The sequence below is a fragment of the Dreissena polymorpha genome, chromosome 10 (genome assembly GCF_020536995.1).
Source record: "Dreissena polymorpha isolate Duluth1 chromosome 10, UMN_Dpol_1.0, whole genome shotgun sequence".
Taxonomy (NCBI): Eukaryota; Metazoa; Mollusca; class Bivalvia; order Myida; family Dreissenidae; genus Dreissena; species Dreissena polymorpha.
The window spans coordinates 41090191-41117147 of record NC_068364.1 but is presented as its reverse complement, the minus strand read 5'-3'; the positions used below and the strand labels follow the sequence as shown (position 1 = coordinate 41117147).

The 26957-nt window shown below is 36.2% G+C and overlaps 1 protein-coding gene across 2 annotated transcripts in view; it reads right to left on the bottom strand.

The window, feature by feature from the left end:
* The window catches only part of LOC127847086 (uncharacterized), a 177818-nt gene that overhangs the window by 18123 nt on the left and 132738 nt on the right, over nucleotides 1-26957 (bottom strand). Inside the window, exons 5-7 of one of the 2 annotated variants that reach the window (XM_052378685.1) lie at nucleotides 14880-15054; nucleotides 14652-14733; nucleotides 12627-12971 (exon numbers count right to left, since the gene is read on the bottom strand). In XM_052378685.1, the coding sequence (XP_052234645.1) occupies nucleotides 12920-12971; nucleotides 14652-14733; nucleotides 14880-15054 (309 nt within the window). In that variant the 3' untranslated portion in view covers nucleotides 12627-12919. Of the gene's footprint in view, nucleotides 1-12626; nucleotides 12972-14651; nucleotides 14734-14879; nucleotides 15055-15407; nucleotides 15502-26957 lie in introns of those variants that run through there. The other variant, XR_008033813.1, reaches the window with a different exon arrangement.

The window sequence follows — 26957 nt, the reverse complement described above, 5'->3', positions numbered from 1 at the left end:
AATAAAATTTCTATTTATCACAATGGCAGGTATAAAAATCATCTCCCTTTAAAGCTTATACTTCCCTTGGATTTTGTCCAATCCAACCTGTGGGAAGAGGGGGGGGGGTGTTCTGTAGACGGTCAAAGTGACCAAGTCAGACATCACTGACAATCAAGTTTATTAAAGAGATCATAGCCAGAGTTCATCATGTACCTATAGACATAAGTCCAGAGGTATGTAATAAACGCTACCATTCACGAATTAGTACAGTAAAGAAATGATAATTATATCATTAAAAAAATCCTTTGACAAATCATTCATATGAGTTATGAATAATCAAAATAAAAAATCTGTACAGTAACTGTGAAAAGAAGTTAAATTCTTGCTAAGGAAATATATGAGATTTATAATAATATAAATTACTTCCCTTGAAAATAATTGTCTCAAACAAATCTCTATTTTTAGTAGCAAATAATTAAAAGCCACTCTCTATTTTTAGTAGCAAATAATTAAAAGCCACTACCATGACTGTAGATTTACCACTCAATGTGCAGCTCCATGAGATACACATGCATGCCAAATATCAAGTTGCTATGTTCAATATTGAATAATTATCTCCCTTTAAAGCTTATAACTTCCCTTTGATTTGTAATTTTGACCTTAGACCGTGAAGGATGACCTTGACCTGTTACCACGATTTTTTGTCAGAAACACAATGCCCCCTACCGCGCCACTTTGACCTTATTAAAAAAAATTTTTATATACAATTTGGCAGGTCAGATAATTATGTCTATTTAAAGCTTATTACTTCCCTTGGATTTGTTTTTTTTCGATCCATAGACATGGAAGGATGATGTTCACCTTGAAGTTTTACCACTCAAAATGTGCAGCTCCATGAGATACACATGCATGCCAAATATCAAGCTGCTATCTTCAATATTTAAAAAGTTATTGCCAATGTTATTTTTTTTTCGGACGGACTGACATACTGACGGACAGTTCAACTGCCATTTTCCAGCCTACCGGGGGCATAAAAACATCAGAAGGTTTGTTTAATGCATTAGTGACCTTTTTTAATTGGTCAATACAATACAGGAAACACACCACACAACATTCAACATAAAAATGAACAAGAGCACCGCATAACGCACCACACGCTCGGCTGCGGGTGCAGTCAGATTTTTTAAAGAGGTCACAGTGACCTTGACCTTTGACCTAGTGACCCAAAAATGGGTGTGGCATGTAGAACTAATCAAGGTGCAGCTACATTCCAAGTTTCAAAGTTGTAGGTTGAAGCACTTTGATTGTAGAGCCAATGTTCAAAACCTTGACAAAATGTACAGGTTTTAGCACAAAGCGGACGACACGACACCCCAAGCTGGCTATGACAATACCTCAGGTTTTCTCCGAATACAGCCGAGCTTAAATCTGGGGTCCCCCTCTTTGAACTTTCAATGCATTTTACCATCATAGTGCAAAGTGAAAAATGTAGCATTGCTTTATGTAACGCCAAAAGACATATTGTACAATATTGAATTCGCATACACAAAACGTCACGGTTAAGTGTAAAATTTAGTCGTGTTCTGAGAAAACTGAGCATATTGCATGTCAGGGACAACACTTTTCTCTTTAATGACATTTTTTTATTTAAATGAAGTCTCTTCTTAGCAAAAATCCAATTTAGACGGAAAGTGTCATCCCTGATTAGCCTGTGCGGACTGCACAGGCTAATCTGGGACGACACTTTACGCACATGCATTAAGCCCAGTTTTCTCAGAAAACGACTCAATTTAGTATTGGTCTTTAAAAAAAGGTCCGTATCCTAGTCTGAAATTTAAATACTCCTTAGAGGCGTAACAAATTAAATGCATTTCATGCTTTAATTTAAAGGGATCTTTTCACGGTTTGGTAAATTGACAAAATTGAAAAAAGTTGTTTCAGATTCGCAAATTTTCGGTTTACTTATATTTGTGAGGAAACAGTATAACTGAACATTTGCCATGGTCTAATATAGCATTTATATGCATCATTTGACGATTTAAAAACCTAAAAATTATAAAGCGTTGCAACGCGAAACGATTGAATAATTTGGAGAGTTCTGTTGTTGTCGTTTAAATTTGTGAAACTACGAAGATTGCTTATATAACGTATAAAATACGCATCTAATGTATGCATGGCAGAATAGCTGAGTTGGCTAATGCGTTTTTTACTTCAGGATTCTGGGGGTCACTTGTTCGAGCCCAGCTGCGGGCTACTTTTTTTCCTTTTTTAAATTTTATTTTTTACTGGAGCTTTTAAAATTAAATGTTTACATTTATCAATATAAAGCATTTAATGACAAACTTCAAAACATGCCAAAATCTGTGAAAAGGCCCCTTTAATGTAAAGATTTAAAATCATGCGAATGTCAGGTCTCATTTCACAATTGACGAAAAACAGTTGTGTAACAAATCAAGTGCATTTCTTGCTTCAATATCACAAAAGGGTTGTAAAATCATGTGCATGTTAGGTCTCATTTCGCAATTGACGATAAACAGTTGCGTAACAAATAAAGTGCATTTCATGCTTTAATGTCACAAAAGGGATGTAAAATCATGTGCATGTTAAGTCTTATTTCACTTTTGACCAAAAAAGTTGTCTACATGGATTTTTTTTTCTTTATAAAGTATTTTAGACATGACAATTGAAGTCATTTAACTTTACGATCTAAGATTTCCGCAACATCACAACTATGGAAGATTTGGCATTATGAAAGTGCACAAAAGTCATACTTTTACCTGAAACTGACATTTGCCTTTCTTGAATCACAGGCATAGGTAGCATCGCCATAGAAGTAATTTTATGAAAAGTCTCCCCATGAATAAAGTGCCAAAGATACAAGATAAAACATCTAACATTTTGGTTACATACTCCCAGTGTTTTTTTACCATTTTGCGAATGGGGCCGGGTCCCTTTGCATTGCGAAAATTTGCGGCGTTTCGACTTAAATTGGGATATTAGTGTTCTTGGTGATTTGCTAAAAAATGCTTCAAAATTCTGTTTATTAAGGTTGAACTTATATGGACGGGAGATGAACAAAATATTGAGATCTAAAAAAATGTAATCTTCCATTGTGAATTTTTAGCCCCCATTTGCGAAAAATATATACTTTTTTATGCTCCCCAAACATGTATTTTGTGGGAGCATATAGTCGCCGCTTCGTCTGTCCGTCCGTCCGTCCGTGCACAATTTTTGTCCGGTCTATTTCTCAGCAACTAATGACCGGAATTCAATGAAACTTTATGGAAAGCTTTACTACCAAGAGTAAATGTGCATATTATCAGCGGGTTCTGGTCGGATGATTTTTCACAGAGTTATGGCCCTTTAAAATTTTCCATTAACTGTACATAGAGTGCAATTCTTGTCCGGGCCATTTCTCAGCAACTAATGACAGGAATTCAATGAAACTTTATGGGAAGCTTCACTACCAAGAGCAGATTTGCATATTATCAGCGGGTTATGGTCGGATGATTTTTCACAGAGTTACGGCCGTTTGAAATTTTCCATTAACTGTATATATAGTGCAATTATTGTCCGGGCTATTTCTCAGCAACTAATGACCGGAATTCAATGAAACTTTATGGGAAGCTTCACTACCAAGAGGAGATGTGCATATTATCAGCGGGTTCTGATCGGATGATTTTTCACAGAGTCATGGCCCTTTGAAATTTTCTATAAAAAACTACTGTGCCCTCAAGACGTTTACTTTTATCTGAATATATAGTGCAATATTGTGGCAAAAAACAACCTTTCGGGAGCATCACCAGTCTCCGACGGTTTCTTGTTTCCATTGGGAATGGGGCCGATTACCGGATCCGATTATGAATGAAAAAAACAACTTACTCCATGCTTTTGATATCCCTCCAAGTAGGCTGGATGCTTTTAAATTTGATGTTTCTAGTCCAGATATGAAATTAGTAACCCTTTCCCACTCAGAGGCAAAGCGAAAATGGATATGTGCAAACAGCATGAAACCAGAACAGCCTGCAAGTTAAACGTTGCTAATCAGTATCTAAGGGTTGGAAATGACGCCTTTAAAACTTGAATCTAGTAAGAAAGATCTTTAATTAAATTTCACTTTCTAAGGGACTACAAAAACGTTTCTACGTTTCTAAGTGGTAAAGGGTTGATTTAATGTTTTTTTATTATTTCTTTCAATTTGTTAAGGATGAAAGGTACACAGAAGGAATTTCGGGACGTGCATTATATAATGGACAGACTGATGCTCTGATGGACAAGTGCAATTTACTTTGTTGGGGCATTAAAAACAAGAGATGTGTTTGTCAGACCCCCTACTGCGCTGCTTTAAAGTCATATATTTGACATTTGACCGTGAAAAATGACCTTGACCTTTCACCACTCAAAATGTGTAGCTCTATAAGATACACATGCATGCCAAATATCAAGTTGCTATCTTCAATATTGCAAAAGTTATGGGCAATGTTAAAGTTTTCTGACGGACGGACGGATGGACAGACTAACTGACGGACGGACTGATGGACAGTTCAACTGCTATATGCCATCCTACCGGGGGCATAAAAACAACAATAAAATATGCTCTATTCTGTTTCTTTCACTTTATTGACATTTCTTGAAAAGCAACAATAAAATGGGATCCATTCTCTTTCTTTCACTTACTTGACATTTCTCTATGCTTCATAAATGGGAAATATTTGTCTTTGAGTCTTTTTAATATACTGAATTAATGTACTTCCACCTCTTTGCAGTCTAGAATTTCACGTTGTAAAACATGTGTTTCTATTACTTGACGGAGAGAAAGCATCAATAAATCTTAGCGACTGCAGCTGCAATCGAATAACATGCCGACGTGGGAATAATCTCAAAAAGCCATTAAGTGGTGTTTTCTTTGTCAGCCGGAAATAACAATATTCAATTGACGATTTGTTTTCAGAAGTTTTAAGCAAATGAGCCAATAAAATATTGGTAATTATATTTACTTGACACTTCAATGTGTGAGGCATGATCAGCAGCAAGTATTATAGGTAACACATTTGTTTCATTTAAAGGGGCCGTCCAACAGATTGTTAAATTGACAAAATTAAAAAAAAAGTTGTTTCAGATTCGCAAATTTTTGTTTGTGTTGATATTTTTGAGGAAATAGTAATACTGACCATTTACCATGCTCTTAGATATCTATTATATGCACCTTTTGATGATTTTAAAACCTGAAAATTATAGCGTCATGCGACGCGAAACTATTGAATAATTTGGAAAGTTCTGTTGTTGTTGTTTTATTTTGGGATACTACGAGGATTGATTATATAGGTAGAAAATACATCCGCTCTAAGCATGAGCATGGACGGTCGAGTGGTCTAAGCGGGTGACTTTTTACTCCAGGACTCCAGGGGTCAGTGGTTCGAGCCCTGTTGAGGGTTACTTTTTTATTTTTTAAAATTGTATTCTTGTTTTTTTACTATAGATTTTTAGTTCAAACGTTTCAATTTATCAATATAAAGCATTTAATGACAAGCTTCAATACATGCCAAAATCTGTTGGACGGCCCCTTTAAATACAGTGCAAAGTTATTGTACTACAGATAACAACCGGGGTTTTATTGAAATATACATTGAACTCTCTTGCAAATAGAATAAACACGAGGGCCATGAGCATTAAGGTAGCAATTTTATTCTTCCTTTATAAAGAACTGGAAAGCAGCTCTTCCCCCTACGGGAAAAAAATACCATTTCCCAATTGCTATCCAAAAACGTCCCAATCAAAGGTCCCCCCCAGTTAATTTTCATTAAATAAAATGCAACATTTAGTTAGTATCTCTTACAATGCAGCTCTATGGCTTGAACCTAATTTAATATAATATTGACAACTTGACAACAATCAAATACACCAATTTCCCAATATGAAGACTTCACAACGTGAATTTTCCCAATGTCTGGGTTTTTCGCACACATTTATTCCCAATTGGGGTGGTACAGGTACTATTCCCAATTGGGCAAACAATCACTTTTAGGCGCACCTGAAACCTTCAGAACTCAACTAAACTATTCTTAGCAGGTGGAGTTTCCAGAATTTCAATATAGACGTATGAGGGAAACTGTCCCATACCCTAGCATTGATTTCCATCACAGGTATTGGGCGCATGGCCAAGTCACTTTAACACTATAAATATGTCATAAAACTACATTTTTCATCATTTTGACAAACAAATAAATAATCTCATAAAATGTTTATTTATATTATATCATATTTTTTGTCAAAATGATGAAAAAGGTTGTTTCATGATGTATTGATAGTGTAAGAGTGACTTGGCCACGCGCCCAACACCTGTGATTTCTATTGAAGGACAGAATTATTCCTAACACTCATTGGTACAATCTTTGCCCAAACTGCAGTGTTTTTCTTACCTTTTTGGGAATTGGGCCGGGTCCCTCTGAATTGGGATTTTTTTGTAGTTTTAGCTATAATTGGGAAATGAGTAGGTTTTTTTTTTTTGCTAAAAATAACTTAAAAATTTAAAATAAAAGTTGTACATTAACTAAAAGTTGTACATTAACTAAAAGTCGTACATTAACTAAAAGTTGTATATTAACTAAAAGTTGTATATTAACTAAGTTTAAGTTATAGAGCTTGATGGGAGATGAACTAAATTTCGAGTCTTATCTTTTTAAAAAAATATTTTTTGAAACCTCCTTGATGTTTGGTTTTATTTGGGAAAAATATATACTTTTATTTCCTTTTTTTACAGGCCCGAAATTTGAACCCCCAAAAAACCACTGAAACGCATGTTACTTGTGCAGAAAATGTGTTCAAATGGCATCTCACTCCAGTTTTAAAATGGTAACAGGTAACAAATAACAAGAGTAGGAAGTCACATTTATTTCACAATTCACAAACGTTTCTCAAAACAATTCAGTTCCTTCCGGTCTCGAGTGAGGAACCTATGGCCTTTGGCTCTTTTGTTGTTAAATATTGTTGGCTCAAATTAAGAAAATATACATAAAACCCTAACTTCAATACAGAACAATTTACTTCTGTAACCCTTTACCACTTAGATACGTATTTTCACGCATTTGTAGTCCCTTTGAAAGTTATATTTAATTGAAATCCTTTCTTACTCGATTCAAGTTTTAAAGGCGTCATTTCCAGCCCTTAGATACTGATGAGCAGCAAACAGCATAAAACCTGAACAGGCAGCGAGTTACTCGCAGGCTGTTCTGGTTTTATGCTGTTTGCACATAGCCATTTTCACATTGCCTCTGAGTGGGAAAGGGTAATTAAACCAACGCACTTCTTTTTATAGCCTTTAATTCTTTCATTGCCTCGTTTCCATTTAAAATGCAACGTTGTTCAATATATTTGATGAGTTCATTTTTGTCTCTTCTGGCAAAACCACCCTGTTAATCTTTCCTATGTTTACAAACAACGCCCTCAGATACTTCCATTCAGCTTACGGTATTACCGTATATAGTGCAACTTGATCTTTGTAATAAATCAACCTTCTAAGAAATACTATTTCTACATAACAAAAATAGAATCAGATGAGAAAGTTCCCACATTTTTATAATTCCAAAGTCGTGCACACTATTCCACATGTGACAAAGTGTATTTCGGAAATATCAGAACATTCATGCGATATGGTGATATGGTAAAGACACAAAACCTAAGGTACATGGTTTCCCAGGGGGTAATATGCTGGAAATCGGTTCGTGCTGAATGTTCTTTTGTTTGTCTACGCGTGCCAATCCCTGTCTAGGAAGTGTGTATACGTAAATTATATACCATGAATGTCACATAGTTAAGAAACCAAACCTACGGAACAATAATGCTTCCCATGGGGATATTCTGCTAATTGGTTTGTGCACAGCGTTGGTTGTTTACTTGTTCCTGCAAATCCCTCCCTGTCATGGAGGTGTGTACAAACAGTTTTTTTAACCGTTTGCATGCTGGGAAATTTGTCGTCTGCTAAAATGTCGTCTGCTGAATTTCTAAAAGTAGCATTTCCTTCGATTTTTTTTCCAAAGAATACTATTAGAATAGCAAACAGATGAAACGCCATGTTCTGTGGCGTCTCATCTTGATCCAAACTGTTTGCAAAGGCCTTCAAAATTCGGTTCCAGCACTGAAAGAGTTAAATTTCATCTGGAAAAGAAACAAAACCTAGGGTACACATTTTCCACTAGGGGTATGCTGCTAATAAATTATTAGCAGCATACCCCTAACGGAGAAATTGCTCCTTGGTTTTGTAGCTGCTAATTGGTTTGGGTGGAGAGTGTACCTTTGTTTGCCTGTTCATGCCACATCCTTTCTGTGAAGTCTGAAAAACTGTTTGCTTTTCTGTATTATGGGTGCGTGAATGCAATGTTTTTGTGTGTCTGTTTGTTATGTTCCTTTGCTGAGTGTATGTTTGTCCTTTTGCTGTATGGTTATAATGTATTTGAGTCAGGCTATTTGAAAATGGGGTTTAATGCATGTGTGTCAAGTGCTGTCCCAGTATACCCTGGCTAATCAGGGACAATACTTGCTGCTTTTATGATATTTTTTGTTTAAAGGAAGTCTCTCTTGAAAAAGAATCTAAGCAGAATGTGTCATAATTGACTATACAATGTGGACTGCAGAGGCTAATCAGGGACAAAACTTTAGGGAAATGCATTAAGCCCCCTTTTCCCAGAGTGAGGCAAATTTGTATCTGTTTTGATGCTTATATCATGCTATTTACATAGTTTGCCTGTGTGGGCACATCCATGCCTTCACCGTGTACTTCTAAAATGCATTTGTGTTTGTGTGTCTTATGTATTTAAGCTTATTTACTTGCATGCATAGGTGCTTAACCCGTTACCACTTAGATACATATTTCAACACATTTCAAGTCCCTTAAAAAGTTGAATTTAATTAAAAACCTATCTTACCTGATTCAAGTATTTAAGGCTTCATTTCCAACTATTAGATACTGATGAGCAGCAAACAGCATAAAACCTGAACAGGCTGCCAGTTACTCATAAGCTGTTCTAGTTTTATGCGTTTTGCACATAACCATTTTCTCTTTGCTTCTGAGTGGGAAAGGGTTAAAAACTACTCATATTATGTAGGCAGGCTTGTAATATGTGAGTGAATATTACATGATTTCAATTTGATATATAACAATGTTCACTTATTTATTTTATGATTTACATGTATACTTAAATGATGTGCAAATGCTCTTAAGTAAAAGATTTTCACCTACAGAAGGAAACAATATTAAATGAAACGCTTAATCATTAGCAGGATCAGCTTGTGGTTCTGTAAAATCTAATATATTAATCGCATTGAAATTAAGTGGTTTCAAAAAAGACTTTTTGGCCAATTTGTGGATTTCTGATTTTGAAAACAACAACAAAAACTTGCGTAAATCATTGGCTGATGATTTATAATTCACACGTCAGCGATACTGGTAAATCACGGTGAGAAAGAAGTCACTTTCAGGAGTTGGTTCTTGTTTATCACATGTCAATTAACCCTTTCCCACTTGAAAGCAAATTTAAGTGAAATGACTACATGTATATGCAAACAACATAAAACCAGAACAGCCTGCAAGTAACTCGCAGTCTGTTCAGGTTTTATGCTGTGTGTTGCTAAGCAGCATCTAAGGTTTGGAGATGAAGCCTTAAAAACTTGAGTCTAGTATGAGAGGTCTTTAATTTAATATTTCTTTCTAAGGGACTACAAATGCTTCAAAATACGTATTTACGTGGGGGTTAATTATTCTATTAGTATCAAGTGATACACACCAGCCCTATTTCTTACGTGTCAATAAACACGTCCATTTTTATACAGTGATAGTAAACAGGTTGGCACATCAATTGAATGACCGTTGCTTATTGTTTGAAGCTTCAAAACCAATTTCAAATTGAATAACAATCAGTCTGGTGAAATATTGCCTTAATTGGGGCCAATTACAAAATGTGCAATTATTATTGTTTTCGTTCAAACAACTTCATTGCCTATTAATAATTGAAAGAGAATTATTTTGCTTGGTTTGCAATAAAGGTTTATTGCTCTGTAAAAGAAGAACAGGAACTATTTGTCAGCAGTTGATTGCACATTATCATCTGAGCCTTGTTATGAGAAAACTGGGCTTTGTGTATGTGCGTAAAGAGTTCTCCCAGATTAGCCTGTGAAGTCCGCACAGGCTAATCAGGGACGACACTTTCCACCTAAATCGGATTTTTGCTAAGAAGAGACTTCATTTATACGAAAAATGTCATAAAAGCGGAAAGTGTCGTTCCTGATTAGCCTGTGCGGACTGCACAGGCTAATCTGGGACGACATTTTACGCACATGCATTATGCCCAGTTTTCTCAGAAAATGACTCATCTTATTATAGCATGTGTCTTTGATCTGCGTGTTGGCTGATTAAAGTACAACATTCCTGAAAACCACAATGCACATGCTGGAAATGACAGGTGTTGTCAATTAGCGATTCTACCTAAATGAAGATGAAGGTAACCATTAAGTTCTTCTGCAAATACAGTTTTACAGGAAATGTAAAGTGCAGTGCTTTTTTCACCGTTTTGAGAATGGGTCTTGGTTCCTTTGGATTGGGAAAAATCGCGGCGTTTTGACCAAAACTGGGAAATTAGTGTTGTTTTTTTGCTAACAAATGCTTCAGAAATGGGAATTAAAGTGGTTTAAATATCAAATAATTAAATAGTGTTACTTGTAAAGCTGGATGGGAGATTAATTAAATGTTTCTAAGTTGGTTGGATTTAAATATGTTATCACATGTAATGGAGAGATTCATGCCACTATCTTAGTAATCTAAAAATTGATATATTCAAGGTGCCTGTACCACGTGACTTTTTCGGCTATGTGTGGGACAATCGGATGTCAACAAAACATCGCTTTAGGTAACGTTTTTGATTATTTCTTCATTAATTCAAAACCATTTACAAAAAAACAAACACGAGCGCCCGGGCATTGTCAAAATACACAACTTGGTTAAGTTTGCGCAAAATTGATAAAGTATTTTTTCCAAAAAGTGCAACCGCGTGTTTGAAAACACACGAAGTGAAATGCTATGTGAGGTGTAGTTTTTATTCAATCAACAAAAACGATCATTATAATTTTGTCGAAAGTTTGAAAAACGGGGCGGACATTGTAATTCTTCATAGAGAAGCTACATACATTGTATGTTTGCACAAAAACTTCTTATTCGGAGACTGTGTATAAAAATATAATTATGCTATGTGTGGGACACATTTTTGAAATGCTATGTGTGGTATACAAACTAAACTAGAGAATCGAAAGATTGACATAAACGTCAATATTATTTTAAGTCTGTTTAAATAACAAAAGTTGGTCAATAAAATATTGTTGGTACTGTTTTGCGCACTTAAAACATGATAATCACGACGTTCTTGTTACTCAAAATTATCATGATTGTCGATAATTTATATTCATATTTTGTTTTTGTAGAATGCCATGTGTTTTCGAACAGTGTGGTAGAGAGGTCAAAACACAGTCGAGGATCTCCAAACACAAAGCCACCCACGCACGGAAAGGAAAATATTTCTGTTGCGGCAAACCTTTTCTTGTGAGTTTCTATAAAATCGATTGTTACAAAATGCTGAATTTTTAGTGAATTGTTACTGCCAACTTATGCACTTGTTTAATACACAAAATCGTAAGTATTGTTTGTACAAGGTGAATATAATTGTAACAAAACTACACAAAGTTGTTATTGAACTTCTGGTTGTGTGTTTTTCAGCAGGAATGTGTAAACATATTAGACCGTAACAATAGTTATTAAATAGGCATAAAGAGATAATACAGCATAATTTAAACAAATAGACAATAAAATCAATAACAATTTTTTTCTGGAAATCATGTTTTCGTATCTAAATCTTTTTGAGCTATCTTATATATCACGCATGACTATTATTTTTTTAAGTTTTACAGTTTATTTAATCTGTATTTTGTTCCTTTCAGGGACATTAAAGTATTTTTGGAAGCACCTTCAAGAGACGTACTGATATCTTGATCAATGAAAAGTTGTCATATATAGTAAATGTTCATAAGTTTAAAAGACTATTTGTTTTATTACCAGATGGTGCAAGTATTGCAGTGAAAGAAAACAAAGTAAATATTGAATAAAAATTTGACAATTCAACAAATTGAAAAACATTCAATGTTTATTACTTGTTGCAGTGGTAACAACATGTTGCAGCCCCCTTTCATTACCGGGGCGAATGAGTATTTTCATTAAACATCTTAAACTATTTTCAGTTATTCAGATTTCATTTGAAATTGAGTTCAAGAACTATTAATACAATTCAATATGTTTGTTGGAATTATAACCCTCCCAAGTCAAGACATTTTTGGCGATGATCATTTGTTACGTGTTAATTAAAGCATTTATATGTTTGTTTAGCAAGATTTGCAAATTCATACATTGACTGAATACAATTACTTTGTGAATACTGATGTACTTCTTAATGTATTTGGTGCTTTAATTTCTTTTGTAACATGTGCATGCTGGTTAAAAAGTAATGTTATTATTAATGAAGTGTTTATTTTGATATATTTAAGCTATTCATATGGAGATGATATTGGGAACTAATAAACTTAATATACCCCAAACAAGCATCATTGGGTTAATATTGTTATTTTTTAATGAAACAATTGTTTTAGTAACATACATACTCAGATTTTATAATCATCTAATCATTTTCAGCAATAACATAGATACAAAACCCATAAATATATACAAATATCAATACATACACTTTTTTAATTATGCCAAAATACATATTAAATGATATGTTTTTATAATTAGTTGAAATAGCTTTCCGTAAACATCACATAATGTAGCTGGGTCCCTGTCTCTTTCACTGTGGTTTTGATAATTAACTTGCCGCATAACACCTTCCGTGTGGTTTGATGGTGTTCATGTAATTCTTACACAGCTTCGCACCGTAAAAGCGTTATCCTCGGCAAGTCTGAAAAACAAAAGAAGTAAAACCCATTTTAAAGCAAGTGCTTTACCTTCTTTGTCATTCATTTATAAAAAAATGGACCAAATTTAATAGTCAGACAGAAATATCAATCATGATATTTAATTAAAGACAATAAGTAAACTAAAAAAGAATATATTATGTTATATTATTACGCATTTTATAAGCATTTCAAATAAATTTAGCAAAGTTTATAATGGCTATTTTATTAGCCGACTGCATTAGAATGTCATATTTATTTAACGTTGGCCACCTTTGAAAATATGGTTTTAAATGTTCCTTTCTAATTTCTCTATAAAGAGGACAAACAAGTCAAAAGTGATACTCGTTTTCTAAAGCGCGTCCATTGCAAAACATACATTTTCTATTTTCACGTAGTATCTTATTATAACGACTACTTTTGATCTCTTATTTATGTGACGATTAGCGAAATCGTGTTAGTGATTTTTTTGTATTTTTTATTTGTTATAAAATGAAGAAATGGTTCTAACTCAAATGTGTTTTAAATCTACAATAGCTCATGAGTCTATTGGAATTATTTATCTCACTATACCAGCTTTGCTTGAAGTTATCTAATTAACGTTGTTTAAATGTATTGTTGATGAATGTTTGATCTGTTTGATTTATGATAGTTGTTTGATCCGCCCATATATTGCTTAACCCAAGCTTGTCAAAAGTGTTTTTCTATGTGTGATGCACAATTTCGATGGTTATATGTGATGTTTTGTTGTGCAACATTGAATATCACAGAATATATTGCGTATTATTAATAGCCGGTATCGTCCATACACAGGCATAACCCAGACAGCATACAGGGAGGCGATGCGTCTAGGTGAAGTCACGTATGTGTGTCGTCCATGCAGAGAGGCAGAGGCCCTCGACAATTTTGATTTAATTAAAAAAAAGAATTCACGTGTTTAACAATATTATTATGTAATTATGTTGTATTTTGTCAGTGTGACAGTGCATGTATATCGTCTGTAAATGTTCGCTTGTAACTGTATATTTTGTTATATAAATTGTGTGACTCTGCTTGTACATTGACTGTATATATCGTAAATGTATATTTAAAAATAAACAACAAATAAAGAAAATGATAAACTTCATACCTGTTTTATGATTTATTCCATTTTGATTTATACATGTGTATTTGTTTGTAAACACAATTTGAAACATAAAATAATAATAATTGGTTTAATGCCTTTTTGGTTCATGTTTTGGCCATTTTGGTACGCTCTGTGGCCTTTTTGGTAAGGCCTTTTTGGTATTCGGCCTTTCTGGTATGTGGCCTTTTTGGTTTTCGGCCTTTCTGGACCTTAACCGTCCCACAAATAGCATAATTACATTTGTATACACACACTCCAAATCAAATGTATTTGCGCAAACGTACAATGTATGTAGCTTCTCTATGAAGAATCACAATGTCCGCCCTATTTTTAAACCTTCGCCAATATTATGATGAAAGTTTTTGTTGATTGAATAAAATATATACCACACAAAGCATTTCACTTCGAGTGTTTCAAACACGCGGATGCACTTTTTTGAAAAAATACTTAATTAATTTTGCGCAAACTTAACAAAGTTGTGTATTTTGACAATGCCCGGGCACTCGTGTTTTTTTTGTAAATGGTTTTGAATTAATAAAGAAATCATCAAAAACGTTACCTGAAGCGATGTTTTGTTGACATCCGATTGTCCCACACATAGCCGAAAAATTCACGTGGTACAGGCACCTTGAGATTATTGGCTGTACAAAAAATAGCTTAACAGTTTACACCAAGCTAATTAGCGTCATGCAAATACAATGCTATTTTTTAAATTAGGTACATCAACATATAACTTCGAAAATCAGAGGCATAGAGATTTTTTTCTTGTACTCGTAACAATATTTACCAAGGATCGCGTTCCGCTCTGTGTTCGGAAGTCCTGGCCTCGGCGTTCCTATTATTGTTGACGCCCCTTTAAAGGAACATGTGGCCCGTTGCTCCAGCGTAAACATAACAGCCATGAACTGGGTAATTGCCGTCGGCAGCCGCGTCTCGTATTGAATCTCTGCCAGAATTGTCTGCTGCAATCGAAACAGAACAGAGAATCATTTGTTTGAAAATTATACAACAGCATGCGCTATAAGGAAACATGTTTTATAAACAGTCAATGAGTGAACCGACTAAAAATGCAAATTAATTGATAAATATTAATAAGCGTTGTAAGTTTTCATCAACAAGTGGACATATGACAGCTTTTCTCGTCACACAATTCTTCATTATGTAGCCTTTGGTTCATTGACTGCAAAAGGAGGTCATTGTTCTTGGGGATTGTTTTCCTGATGAAGTTCAAAGAAGAAATAGTGGAAATAAAACAATGGGTACGCCAGAGAATGGAAGTGCGTTAAGCCTTTTAACCTATTTATAACATTCTCACCTGTAGCAAGCAGTTGTTCCCAACTGTCACGTTGCTGAGAGATTCCCTGGCTGGTGTGGTCGCCACCAATGCTCAAGTGTAGGAACATTAGCCCCTATGACGTTAGCACCTAGGACATTAGCCCCTAGGACGTTAGCCCACTAGGACCTTCGCCCCTTAGGACGTTAGCCCCTACATATTTTTAAATTATTTTTGTAGGTATTTAATTCATCTTTTTTCAATTAAATGCAATTAAAAGGTAGAAAATGATATAAATATCAAGATGACATATCTTTAAAAAAAACAAGGGCTGTTTGTAAAACATGCATGCCCCCCATATGGGCTGTCCGTTGTAGTGGCAGCCATTGTGTGAATACGTTTTCTGTCACTGTGACCTTGACCTTTGACCTAGCGACCTGAAAATCAATAGGGGTCATCTGCGAGTCAATATCAATGTACCTATGAAGTGTCATGATCCTAGGCCAAAGCGTTCTTGAGTTATCATCCGAAAATCATTTTACTATTTCGGGTCACCGTGACCTTGACCTTTGACAAAGTGACCTGAAAATCAATAGGGGTCATCTGCGAGTCATGATCAATCTACCCATGAAGTTTCATGATCCTAGGCGTTTGCGTTCTTGAGTTATCATTCGGAAACCATTTTACTATTTCAGATAACCGTGACCTTGACCTTTAATCTACTGACCTGAAAATCAATAGGGGTCATCTGCGAGTCATGATCAATCTACCCATGAAGTTTCATGATCCTAGGCGTATGCGTTCTTGAGTTATCATCCGGAAACCATTTTACTATTTCGGGTCACCGTGACCTCGAACTTTGACCTAGTGACCTGAAAATCAATAGGGATCATCTGCGAGTCATGATCAATCTACACATGAAGTTTCATGATCCTAGGCGTATGCGTTCTCAAGTTATCATCCGGAAACCATTTTACTATTTCGAATCACCGTGACCTTGACCTTTGATCTAGTGACCTCAAATTCAGTAGGGGTCATCTGCGAGTCATGATCAATCTACCCATGAAGTTTCATGATCCTAGGCGTATGCGTTCTTGAGTTATCATCCGGAAACCATTTTACTATTTCGGGTCACCGTGACCTTCACCTTTGACCTAGTGACCTCAAAATCAATAGGGGTCATCTGCGAGTCATGATCAATGTACCTATGAAGTTTCATGATCCTAGACCCAAGCGTTCTTGAGTTATCGTCTGACAACCATCTGGTGGACGGACCGACCGACCTACCGACCGACCGACATGAGCAAAGCAATATACCCCCTCTTCTTCGAAGGGGGCATAATAAAGAAAGCTGTAAAAAATGTTGACTTAAATGAGAAAATTTAAAGGCCCTGATATTGAATATAGTACAGTCCCTGGGTACCTCCCGTGTGCAAAAAAGAGTGAAAACTGATTTATATATCATTTTTTAGGTAAATGTCTGAAGTGTCAGAAAATTTTAGGTGGACGTGCCGCGTGATGGTACGTTTTTTGTAATCCAAGATGACGTCCAAGATGGCCGCCAAAAATGATGAAATCCATTTATCTGTTTTTCAGTCTGAATTTTCTGAAATTGAAGTAGATTCTAATGTTTCTTGAATAAACAAAGGAAAACATGATTTCTCCGCAAAATTTGTCACTTTCTGCCATATTTTTCGACAAATATTTAAAAAAAAGGCGAAAAAAAAGGCGTAAAAAGGCATAACAATTAAAAGTGAGTGCAAACTTTCATTTCTGTTGATTGTAATTTTGTAAATTATTTCAACTTTATAGCTGTATAGTGTACGGCCATCAGTATTCTTTACATTGATGCTATTTTCATCTAAAACGGACACGGCGTTGTTGTTTTATTCCCATTAAAAGGTGGGTGGGGTAAATCAGTATTCAACAAAAAATTACATAACTGTAGTAGGGTAAATATATGAAAACCATACCTTCAACCACCAAAAAGTTGCTACAAAAGGTATTTTAACTGATCCTGGTAGGGTAGAAGGTCCTTAAAAACATATCAAAAGTTTACCACAATCGGACTTCCGGAAAGATGTTTTTTTACAAGATGGCCACCAAGACCTATTAATGATCATAACTATGTAACTGTAGTATCAAATTTGATGAATTTGGTGTTTATACATAGGTTGCATCGGGCAAAGAACACACATTAAGATCATCAGACATTGTTTAAGTTTACAATAGTACACACAAATCCAACATGGCGTCCCAAATCGCCGCCAAGATGGCCGCGACAACCTATTTATGATCATAACTATGTAACTATCCACTCAAATTTGATAAATCTGGTGTCTATACCCAGGTTTAAGGGGCAAACAACACATAAAGATCATCAGTAATTGTATAATTTATTATATTACACCCAAATCCAAAATGGCGTCCAAAATGGCCACCAAGATGGCCACCAAAACATATCAATGATCATAACTATGTAACTATTACACTCAAATTTGATGAAAATGGTGTCTACACTTAGGCTTCAAGGGGCAAAGAACACATTAAGATCATCAGACATTGTTTAAGATTACAATAGTACACACAAATCCATAATGGCGTCTAAAATGGCCACCAAGATGGCCGCAAAAATCTATAACTGATCATAAATATGTAAATATCCAATCAAATTTGATTATTCTGGTGTCTATACCGAGGTTTCAAGGGGCAAAGAAAACATTACGACTGTCAGACATAGTTTAAGTTTATTACGTTACACTAAAATCTGACATTGTGTCCAACGACACAATACGAAGGACCGCAAGTCTATTAGTTTGGACCTGCCGCGATTTCTTGATTAACGATATTTTTCACCTTCAGGCAACACTGAAATGGCAGGGAATGATGCGTACCTTGCATCAGCGACGCCAGTACCATGGGGTGTTGTCAGTCAAATTCTTGCATATGATTAATATGTACAATGGGGACAAAGCGTGCATTCTGTCAACATAAGCCTAAGTTTGCAACCTTGCCACATCCTGGATTTTTGTCTCACTCTCAGTTTGTCATGAAATCAGTTGGTCCGATGCCGGTGAGGACGACCCAGAAATCTAAAAAAGTTTCCCTCTTCGTCGTCATGCCCACGTAGCGCGATGCCCTTGCGTGCGAGGAACCGTATGCTGCGTAGGATTTGCAGCAGCTGCTTCCGGTTTTCGGCCTTCTCCTTAGCGTGCCCCGCTGAGAGCGTCTCTCCCACTTCACACGTACTGGCGGGAAGCGTCTCCAGTCGCTCGACCACCTCCTTGTGGCACTCGCTGCCGTCTTGCTTCCGGAACGTCAAGGGACCCTCTTTCCAGTTGGAGAAGCTGTCACTGATGTAGCTGCCGTCCACCTTCGTAATACTAATATACATTCCTCATCGTAGTGGAGCCATGTGAACGAATCAAAACAACTAGATTTTAATGAACGCTGTTCTGGCTTTTTCTTCCCGAATGTTCGCTTAGGAAAAGCAAAACTTCGAGGCTGATTAGGAATACGCAATTTGAACATTAGGCAATTACATATATGATATTGTTTCAATGATTTCTAATAAAAACATAACTGTTATACTTAGAGAACAAATATATTTTCAATCAAATTAATGTTTATCACGCGTATATTTACTAAAAATTGTTATAAGTGGCAGTTACATGTGAATTAAAGCGATCATTTAAAATTAAAAGAATAGCCTGTCCTTAATCAAAACACCGACGGTGTAATCACGGAAAAGAACAATAAAACAATTAACGCAATGACATTTACCCGGGCCCCTGGTTTATGATACCTTACAAGGGATATTGACACATCACTATTGGCAACCTCGAAGCAGACGGAGAGGGACACATGGCTTCTGCACTGACGACGCGTGATTACAAAAATACTGGTTTTGGAGCGGCGATTTTTGGGGATTTTACGTTTTATCTATATAACGACGACTTGCCGGAATATTGTAGCGACAGGTGCCTACCTACGCCCCTGCATGCCAAGGATTTGTACTCTTCCCTTCTTAAGGGCAAAACGACGCTAGCAGATGTAAAGCGATTTTAATCAAAATCGAGAGGGTTACAGAGAAGAAGAAACATGAACTTGTCAAGACCTCAATAACAAGCATAGTATGGCTAAATTATCAGCTTATGATTAACAATTCAAGGGTGCTGATAAGAGCATATCGTACTTGGTGTACGATATGGGTGCATTTCCTCGGCCATTTAACTGCCTCGCGTTAGACCACACGTGCTCTATAAAACATCATCAATGTTTGCTCAATAACAAGATCACGCCCTAGCCCAGCCCAGCACTGATGGCTCCTACGAACAACGTGAAAACCAATACCGGACTTTCGATAAATGTCCGGGTGCGTTTCCTCTAGGTTGCTTATTTGGTGCAGATACATGTAGTAATAAGCAGATTGCAGGTAATGTACCCAGCTGCAGCAAAGATGGATAGCAAATCGGGCACTGTCTGATAATGCGTCAGACAACACCAAGTACGATATGCTCTAATCAGCACCCTTGAATTGTTAATCATAAGCTGATAATTTAGCCACACTATGCTTGTCATTGAGGTCTTGACAAGTTCATGTTTCTTCTTCTCTGTAACCCTCACTAGTTTGATTTAAATCGCTTTACATGTATCATCTGCTAGCGTCGTTTTGCCCCTAAGAAGGGAAGAGTACAAATCCTTGGCATGTAGAGGCGTAGGTAAGCCCCTGCCGCCCCAATATTCCGGCTAGTCGTTATATAAATAAAACGTAAAATCCCCAAAAATCGCCGCTCCAAAACCAGTATTTTTGTAATCACGCGTCGTCAGTGCAGAAGCCATGTGTCCCTCTCCGTCTGCTTCGAGGTTGCCAATAGTGATGTGTCAATATCTCTTGTTAGGTATCATAAACCAGGGGCCCGGGTAAATGTCATTGCGTTAATTGTTTTCTTGTTCTTTTCCGTGATTGCACCATCGGTGTTTTGATTAAGGACAGGCTATTCTTTTAAGTTTAATTGATCGCTTTAATTCACATTTGACTGCCACTTAAAAAATATTTTTAGTAAATATACGGGTGATACACATTAATTTGTTGAAAATATGTTTGTTCTCTGAGTATAACAGATATGTTTTTATTAGAAATCATTGAAACAATATCATATATGTAATTGCTTAATGTTCAAAGTGCGTATTCCTAATCAGCCTCGAAATTTTGCTTTTCTTAAGCGAACATTCGGGAAGAAAAAGCCAGAACAGCGTTCATTAAAATCTAGTTGTTTTGATTCGTTCACATGGCACCACTACGATGAGGAATGTATATTAGTATTACGAAGGTGGACGGCAGCTACATCAGTGACAGCTTCTCCAACTGGAAAGAGGGTCCCTTGAAGTTCCGGAAGCAAGACGGCAGCAAGTGCCTCAAGGAGGCGGTCGAGCGACTGGAGACGCTTCCCGCCGCTTCCCGCCAGTACGTGTGAAGTGGGAGAGACGCTCTCAGCGAGGCACGCTAAGGAGAAGGCCGAAAACCGGAAGCAACTGCTGCAAATCCTACGCAGCATACGGTTCTTCGCACGCAAGGGCATCGCGCTACGTGGACCTGACGACGAAGAGGGAAACTTTTTTAGATTTCTGGGTCGTCATCAGCGGCATCAAACAAATTGATTTCATGACAAACTGAGAGCGAGACAAAAATCCAGCATTTATATCAACATGAAAGCTGCCCCAAAACGCACCATACTTATTGTAATGGTAAAAGTTTTTGGAACCACGGGAGAGGACAACCCTCTCAAACGAACACCTTTATGTTCCCAGTACAGACACTGGACCGCCGCCCAAATGTTTGGAGGTTATCTACGCCCCAGGCATTATCCAGCAGTGTCTGAATGTCTGGATCTTCCTGGGTCATTCGGCTGTAAGCCAAGCTGTGTATGCACTTTGCAACAAGACGATGGTCCGGTGGAGCCCTCTGGACAGCTTTTCGTGTCACAATGTGCATGATTGCATTTTCTTCATAGACAGCTCAAGTATGTTTTGAGAGCAGTTTCTTCCATAAGGGATCCTTTGCCCCCACCCCCCGCAATTTCATACGTGTATGAAACATCCAAAATTCTGAACAACATTTTTAACTAATATGTGGCGCATCAATCATGATTTGGGCAGCCTCCCAATACAAGTGTTGGTCAAACGTTACAATGGTGTGACGAATGTTGCAAGGTTGCAAACTTAGGCTTATGTTGACAGAATGCACCCTTTTTCCCCATTGTACATATTAATCATATGCAAAAATTTGACTGACAACATCCCATGGTACTGGCGTTGCTGATGCAAGGTACGCATCATTCCCTGCCAATTCAGTGTTGCCTGAAGGTGAAAAATATCGTTAATCCAGAAATCGCGGCAGGTCCAAACTAATGGACTTGCGGTCCTTCCTATTGTGTCGTTGGACACAATGTCAGATTTCAGTGTAACATAATAAACTTAAACTATGTCTGACAGTCGTAATGTGTTCTTTGCCCCTTGAAACCTCGGTATAGACACCAGAATAATCAAATTTGAACGGATATTTACATAGTTATGATCATTTATAGATTTTTGCGGCCATCTTGGTGACCATTTTAGACGCCATGTTGGATTTGTGTGTACTATTGTAATCTTAAACAATGTCTGATGATCTTAATGTGTTCTTTGCCCCTTGAAACCTATGTGTAGACACCATTTTCATCAAATTTGAGTACATAGTTACATAGTTATGATCATTTATAGGTTTTGGTGGCCATCTTGGTGGCCATTTTGGACGCCATTTTGGATTTGGGTGTAATATAATAAACTTATACAATGTCTGATGATCTTTATGTGTTCTTTGCCCCTTGAAACCTATGTATAGCCACCAAAATAATCAAATTTGAGTGGATATTTACATAGTTTTGATCATTTAGGTTTTGGCGGTCATCTTGGCGGCCATTTTGGACGCCATGTTGGATTTGCGTGTACTATTCTAAACTTCAACAATATCAGATGATCTTAATGTGTTCTTTGCCCAATGAAACCTATGTATAGACCCCAGAATCATCAAATTTGATCGTATTGTTACATAGTTATGATCATTAATAGGTCTTGATGGCCATCTTTGCGGCCATCTTGTAAAAAACATCTTTCCAGAAGTCCGATTGTGGTAAACTTTTGATATATTTTTAAGGACCTTCTACCCTACCAGGATCAGTTGAAATACCTTTTGTAGCAACTTTTTGGTGGTTGAATGTATTTTTTTCATATATTGACCCTACTACAGTTATGTATTTTTTTGTTGAATTCTGATTTACCCCACCCACCTTTTAATGGGAAACAAAAACAACAACGCCGTGTCCGTTTTAGATGAAAATAGCATCAATGGCAAGAATATTGATGGCCGTACACTATACAGCTATGAAAGTGAAATAATTTACAAAATTACAATCAACAGAAATGAAAGTTTGCACTCACTTTCATTTTTTTTGCCTTTTTTCGCCTTTTTTGATACTTTTTTTTTCTTTTTTAAAAATACTTGTCAAAAAATATGGCAGAAAGTGACATCTTTTGAGAAAAAAAAACAACATGTTTTCCATTGTTTATCCAAGAAAAATATGAATCTACTTCAATTTTAGAAAATTCAGACTGAAAAACAGATAATTGGATTTTTATCATTTTTGGCGGCCATCTTGGACGCCATTTTGTATTACAAAAAACGTACCATCACACGGCATGTCCACCCACAATTTTCTGACACTTTAGACATTTACCTAAAAAAAGATATATAAATCAGCTTTCACTCTTTTTTGCACACGGGAGGTGCCCAGGGACTGTACTAATAACATACTTTTACAGCTTTTAAATGTTAACATGGAATTAATGGGTCATTTTTTTTAAAACAAAAACACAATATGTTACTTATGTATCTAATTGTAAGGTAATTTAATACTTCTGGATGGTGTCAGATAGCAAAATGTTTGCAAAATAAATAGAGTCCAAAGAAAAATATAATTATATAATTAATGTCCTATGGACTTAAGTCCGAGCCTTATGTCCATACCCCAAATGTTCGCATCAACGTTGTCGCACATATTGGTGTTGTTGAAGGTGGGCTGGTTGTCCGCAACCAAAACCATTTTCGAACTCATCCAAGATATCATTGGAACAAATCTTCTGACCAAGTTTCATGATGATCAGAAAAATAATGTGGCCTCTAAAGTGTTAACAAGGTTTTACTATAGCCATATAAGGAAAACTGTCCAGTCCCCTGGCAGCCATGTTTTTCATCCAACCAGCATCATTTTCAAACTCATCCAAGATATTATTGGGATGAATCTCCTGATCAAGTTTCATGAAGATCGGACAATCAATGAGGCCTCTAGCCCCTTGGCAGCCATTTTTTTCAAGCAAAGGTTACCATTTTTGAACTCATCCAATATATCATTGGGACAAATCATCTGAGCAAGTTTCATGAAGATCGGAAAATAAATGTGGCATAGAGAGTGTTACAAGGTTTTACTATAGCCATATAAGGAAAAATGATCCGCCCCCTTGCGGCCATGTTTTTCAAACAACAGGCATCATTTTCGAACTCGTCCAAGATATTATTGGGATAAATCTTTTGACCAAGTTTCATGAAGATTGGACAATAAATGTGGTCTCTAGAGAGTTAACAAGGCAAATGTTGACGTGGCACGACGGACAAAAGGGGATCACAAAAGCTCACGATGAGCACGTTGTGCTCAGGTGAGCTAAAAAGCAACATACCAGATATAGTGCGTAAAACTAATCTTTGAATTAAACTTTAAAGGGAAATTCATGATGTTTGAAACAAAACAATGATTGACAACAACAACAGAATATTGACATCAACGATTTGCACCATAGCTTGTAAAAACACTGATAATGTGATGAGCTTAAATTTGACTCAAATATTCATATATTGGATAGTATTACATGTGTGAGTTAAAAAATCCGATACTCTTTTCATTGTCTGATGCATTTCTTAAAGGAACATATATACTCAAAATCAGCAAATATTTCGCAAAATATGACGTAAAATCATTTAATTAAAAAAACAAATCACTGTGTTCCTTATAGCAATAGCATGGTTCAAACAGAATTCTCAAACCTAAATTCAAGCTCTTTTCAAGGACTTTTCAAGGCCAAATTTTCATTTTCAAGGCTGAGAACCGTACGTTTGTTTCCTTAAAGAGTGCATTTTCAAGCAAATTTAACACAGTAAATATCATTTATTTGCTCAAACAAATTAAACTTATTCCACAATAACTCATACATGTTATTTCTAGTTATTACATACATGTTATCCATCCTTAACTCAATGAGTCTCACATACAGTTTGTCAACCAGTTCCGGATAATCAGCAGTTCCGATTAATTTGTATTTAATTTTCCATAATGCCCCAATAAAAACAAGGGACAAAATTGTCACAAAACCAGGTTTTCATTGTGAAAAAAAATCTGATAAAGGGAGAAAACTCAAACTGAACTTTTGAAATGAACAAACAAAATTAACCCCCTTTGTAAGTTTTTTTTTTTAAATCTATTTTTAGTCGTGGCGACCTTGACATTGGAGATATTGACGTGATTCTTTCGTGCGACACACCGTCCCATGATGGTGAACAAATGTGCCAAATGATTTTAAAATCTCACAATGAATGACATAGTTATGGCCAGGAGAAGCTCATTTATGGCCAGTTTTGACCTTTGAACTCAAAGTGTGAACTTGACCTTGGAGATATCGACGTTATTATTTCGCGCGACACACCGTCCAATGATGGTGAACAAATGTGCCAAATGATTTTAAAATCTGACAATGAACGACATAGTTATGGCCCGGACAAGCTTGTTCCGCCCGCCCGCCAGCCAGCCCGCCCGCATTCGCCAATCTAATAACCAGTTTTTTCCTTCGGAAAACCTGGTTAACAAAATGATAAGTGTCTAAGGTATACATTAGGTAAAGGAATAAATTAACAAACTTTTAGCAAGAAATCTTTTGTAAATAGCTTACAGGGTGGAAAAATGCAGCAAAAAGATAACCGGAACTGATTGAATGAGTTATGTTTTGAAATGTGCATATGGATATAGAAGGCTTTATTATTTTCAAATAAACTTTTTGCTGATTGAAAACAAATGCTATGAAAATGTTTTGAAATACTAATTCTGTAAGCTGAATGATTTTTAATAATTTTCCTAAGGTTGAACTTTAATTGGCTATTTATGACAAAAAACTGCATATGCCGTCTGACCTAACCTGTTATCATACAAAATAAATATTACCCTTCAGGCCCGTACCCAGGCCATGGGCCCAGGGGCCCGGGCCCCCCCAGCTGGCTGTCGAACTGTGATTTTTTTTTAACAATCGGCCCACTGCAATTTTTTCTCTCGTGCATGGGCCCACAGTACACTTTCCCTCAAAACAAAAGAGCAGCTATGTTTTATTGTCCCTGATAAACAAGGCAATTAGCGCTTGCCAATCGAGATAATCCCCTAGGCAATGTTTTCTTATCGCCTTGTACACACATCCCCGATCAGTCCCCCATTGTGATCATGAATGCTTCATCTATCGATGGTTGATGTAACATGTATTTTGATTAGTGCAGCGAATGGAAGCAACTGCTACAGGAGGTCGTAGACTATGGTCTGATAATTGCTGACGCAGGTTTTTTTTCCTTCTTTGAGAAGGCCCTTTCCCCTAGACGTATTTTCCCCCTCTAAAAGTTTAATTGTTTTTTATTTGGAAACCTTTTATTGGGAATTTTTAGGTCCCAATATATACTTTTTACATTGAAAATAGGGCCCTGAATTTGAACCGGAACAATAACACTGACAAAGGAATTAAAACTGAGTATTTATAATTTTTGAAAGGAAGTCACTGAAAAAGACTACGATGAGATAGTTAACATGTTTGTTGAAAAGAAAAACAGATTCATAAATTTGCCGAGCAACAGATAAGTATTTGGAAGAATTCAGTATTTAAAATAATTGAGTACCGAGAATTGAGTAATGTCAACCTATTAATTAATGGCTCATTGGTAAAAAAAGGAAAATTGAAACAGCAAATCGATCTCATTATATAAGTTAACCTGATCCAGTGTAGAAAAATATTGTATAATTAAATTATCTGTTGCCTTGAATTTGTTTGAAAACAGTAAAATATGTTAAATTGATTATTTAAGACTTTCATTATTTCCCCCCCCCCCCAAATTAGGCGTTTCGCGCAATTTTTTTCCTTAAAAAAGTCAAGGTCTTTCCCAAAAAATCAGATAAAAAAACCTGTGACGTTATTGATTTGTGAAAAAAAATGGTAGAAGCAATACAAGAGTTGATGTGGATAATCGTCAATTTAAACCTGTAAGTTTCGGAAATCTAAAGCTTTTAATATTGTTGTGAATTCACACCAATGTTTAAAGATTCAGACTTCCGAAATGTGCTGATTTACTTGTTATATTCCATTAATTCATATCACAAAATACGGTTTTTATAAGCATTAAAATTCACCTTGCAATGTGCCAAATTAAAAAAAGTATATATATAGGGGGGGGGCCCTTCCCTGGTTGGGCCCCCC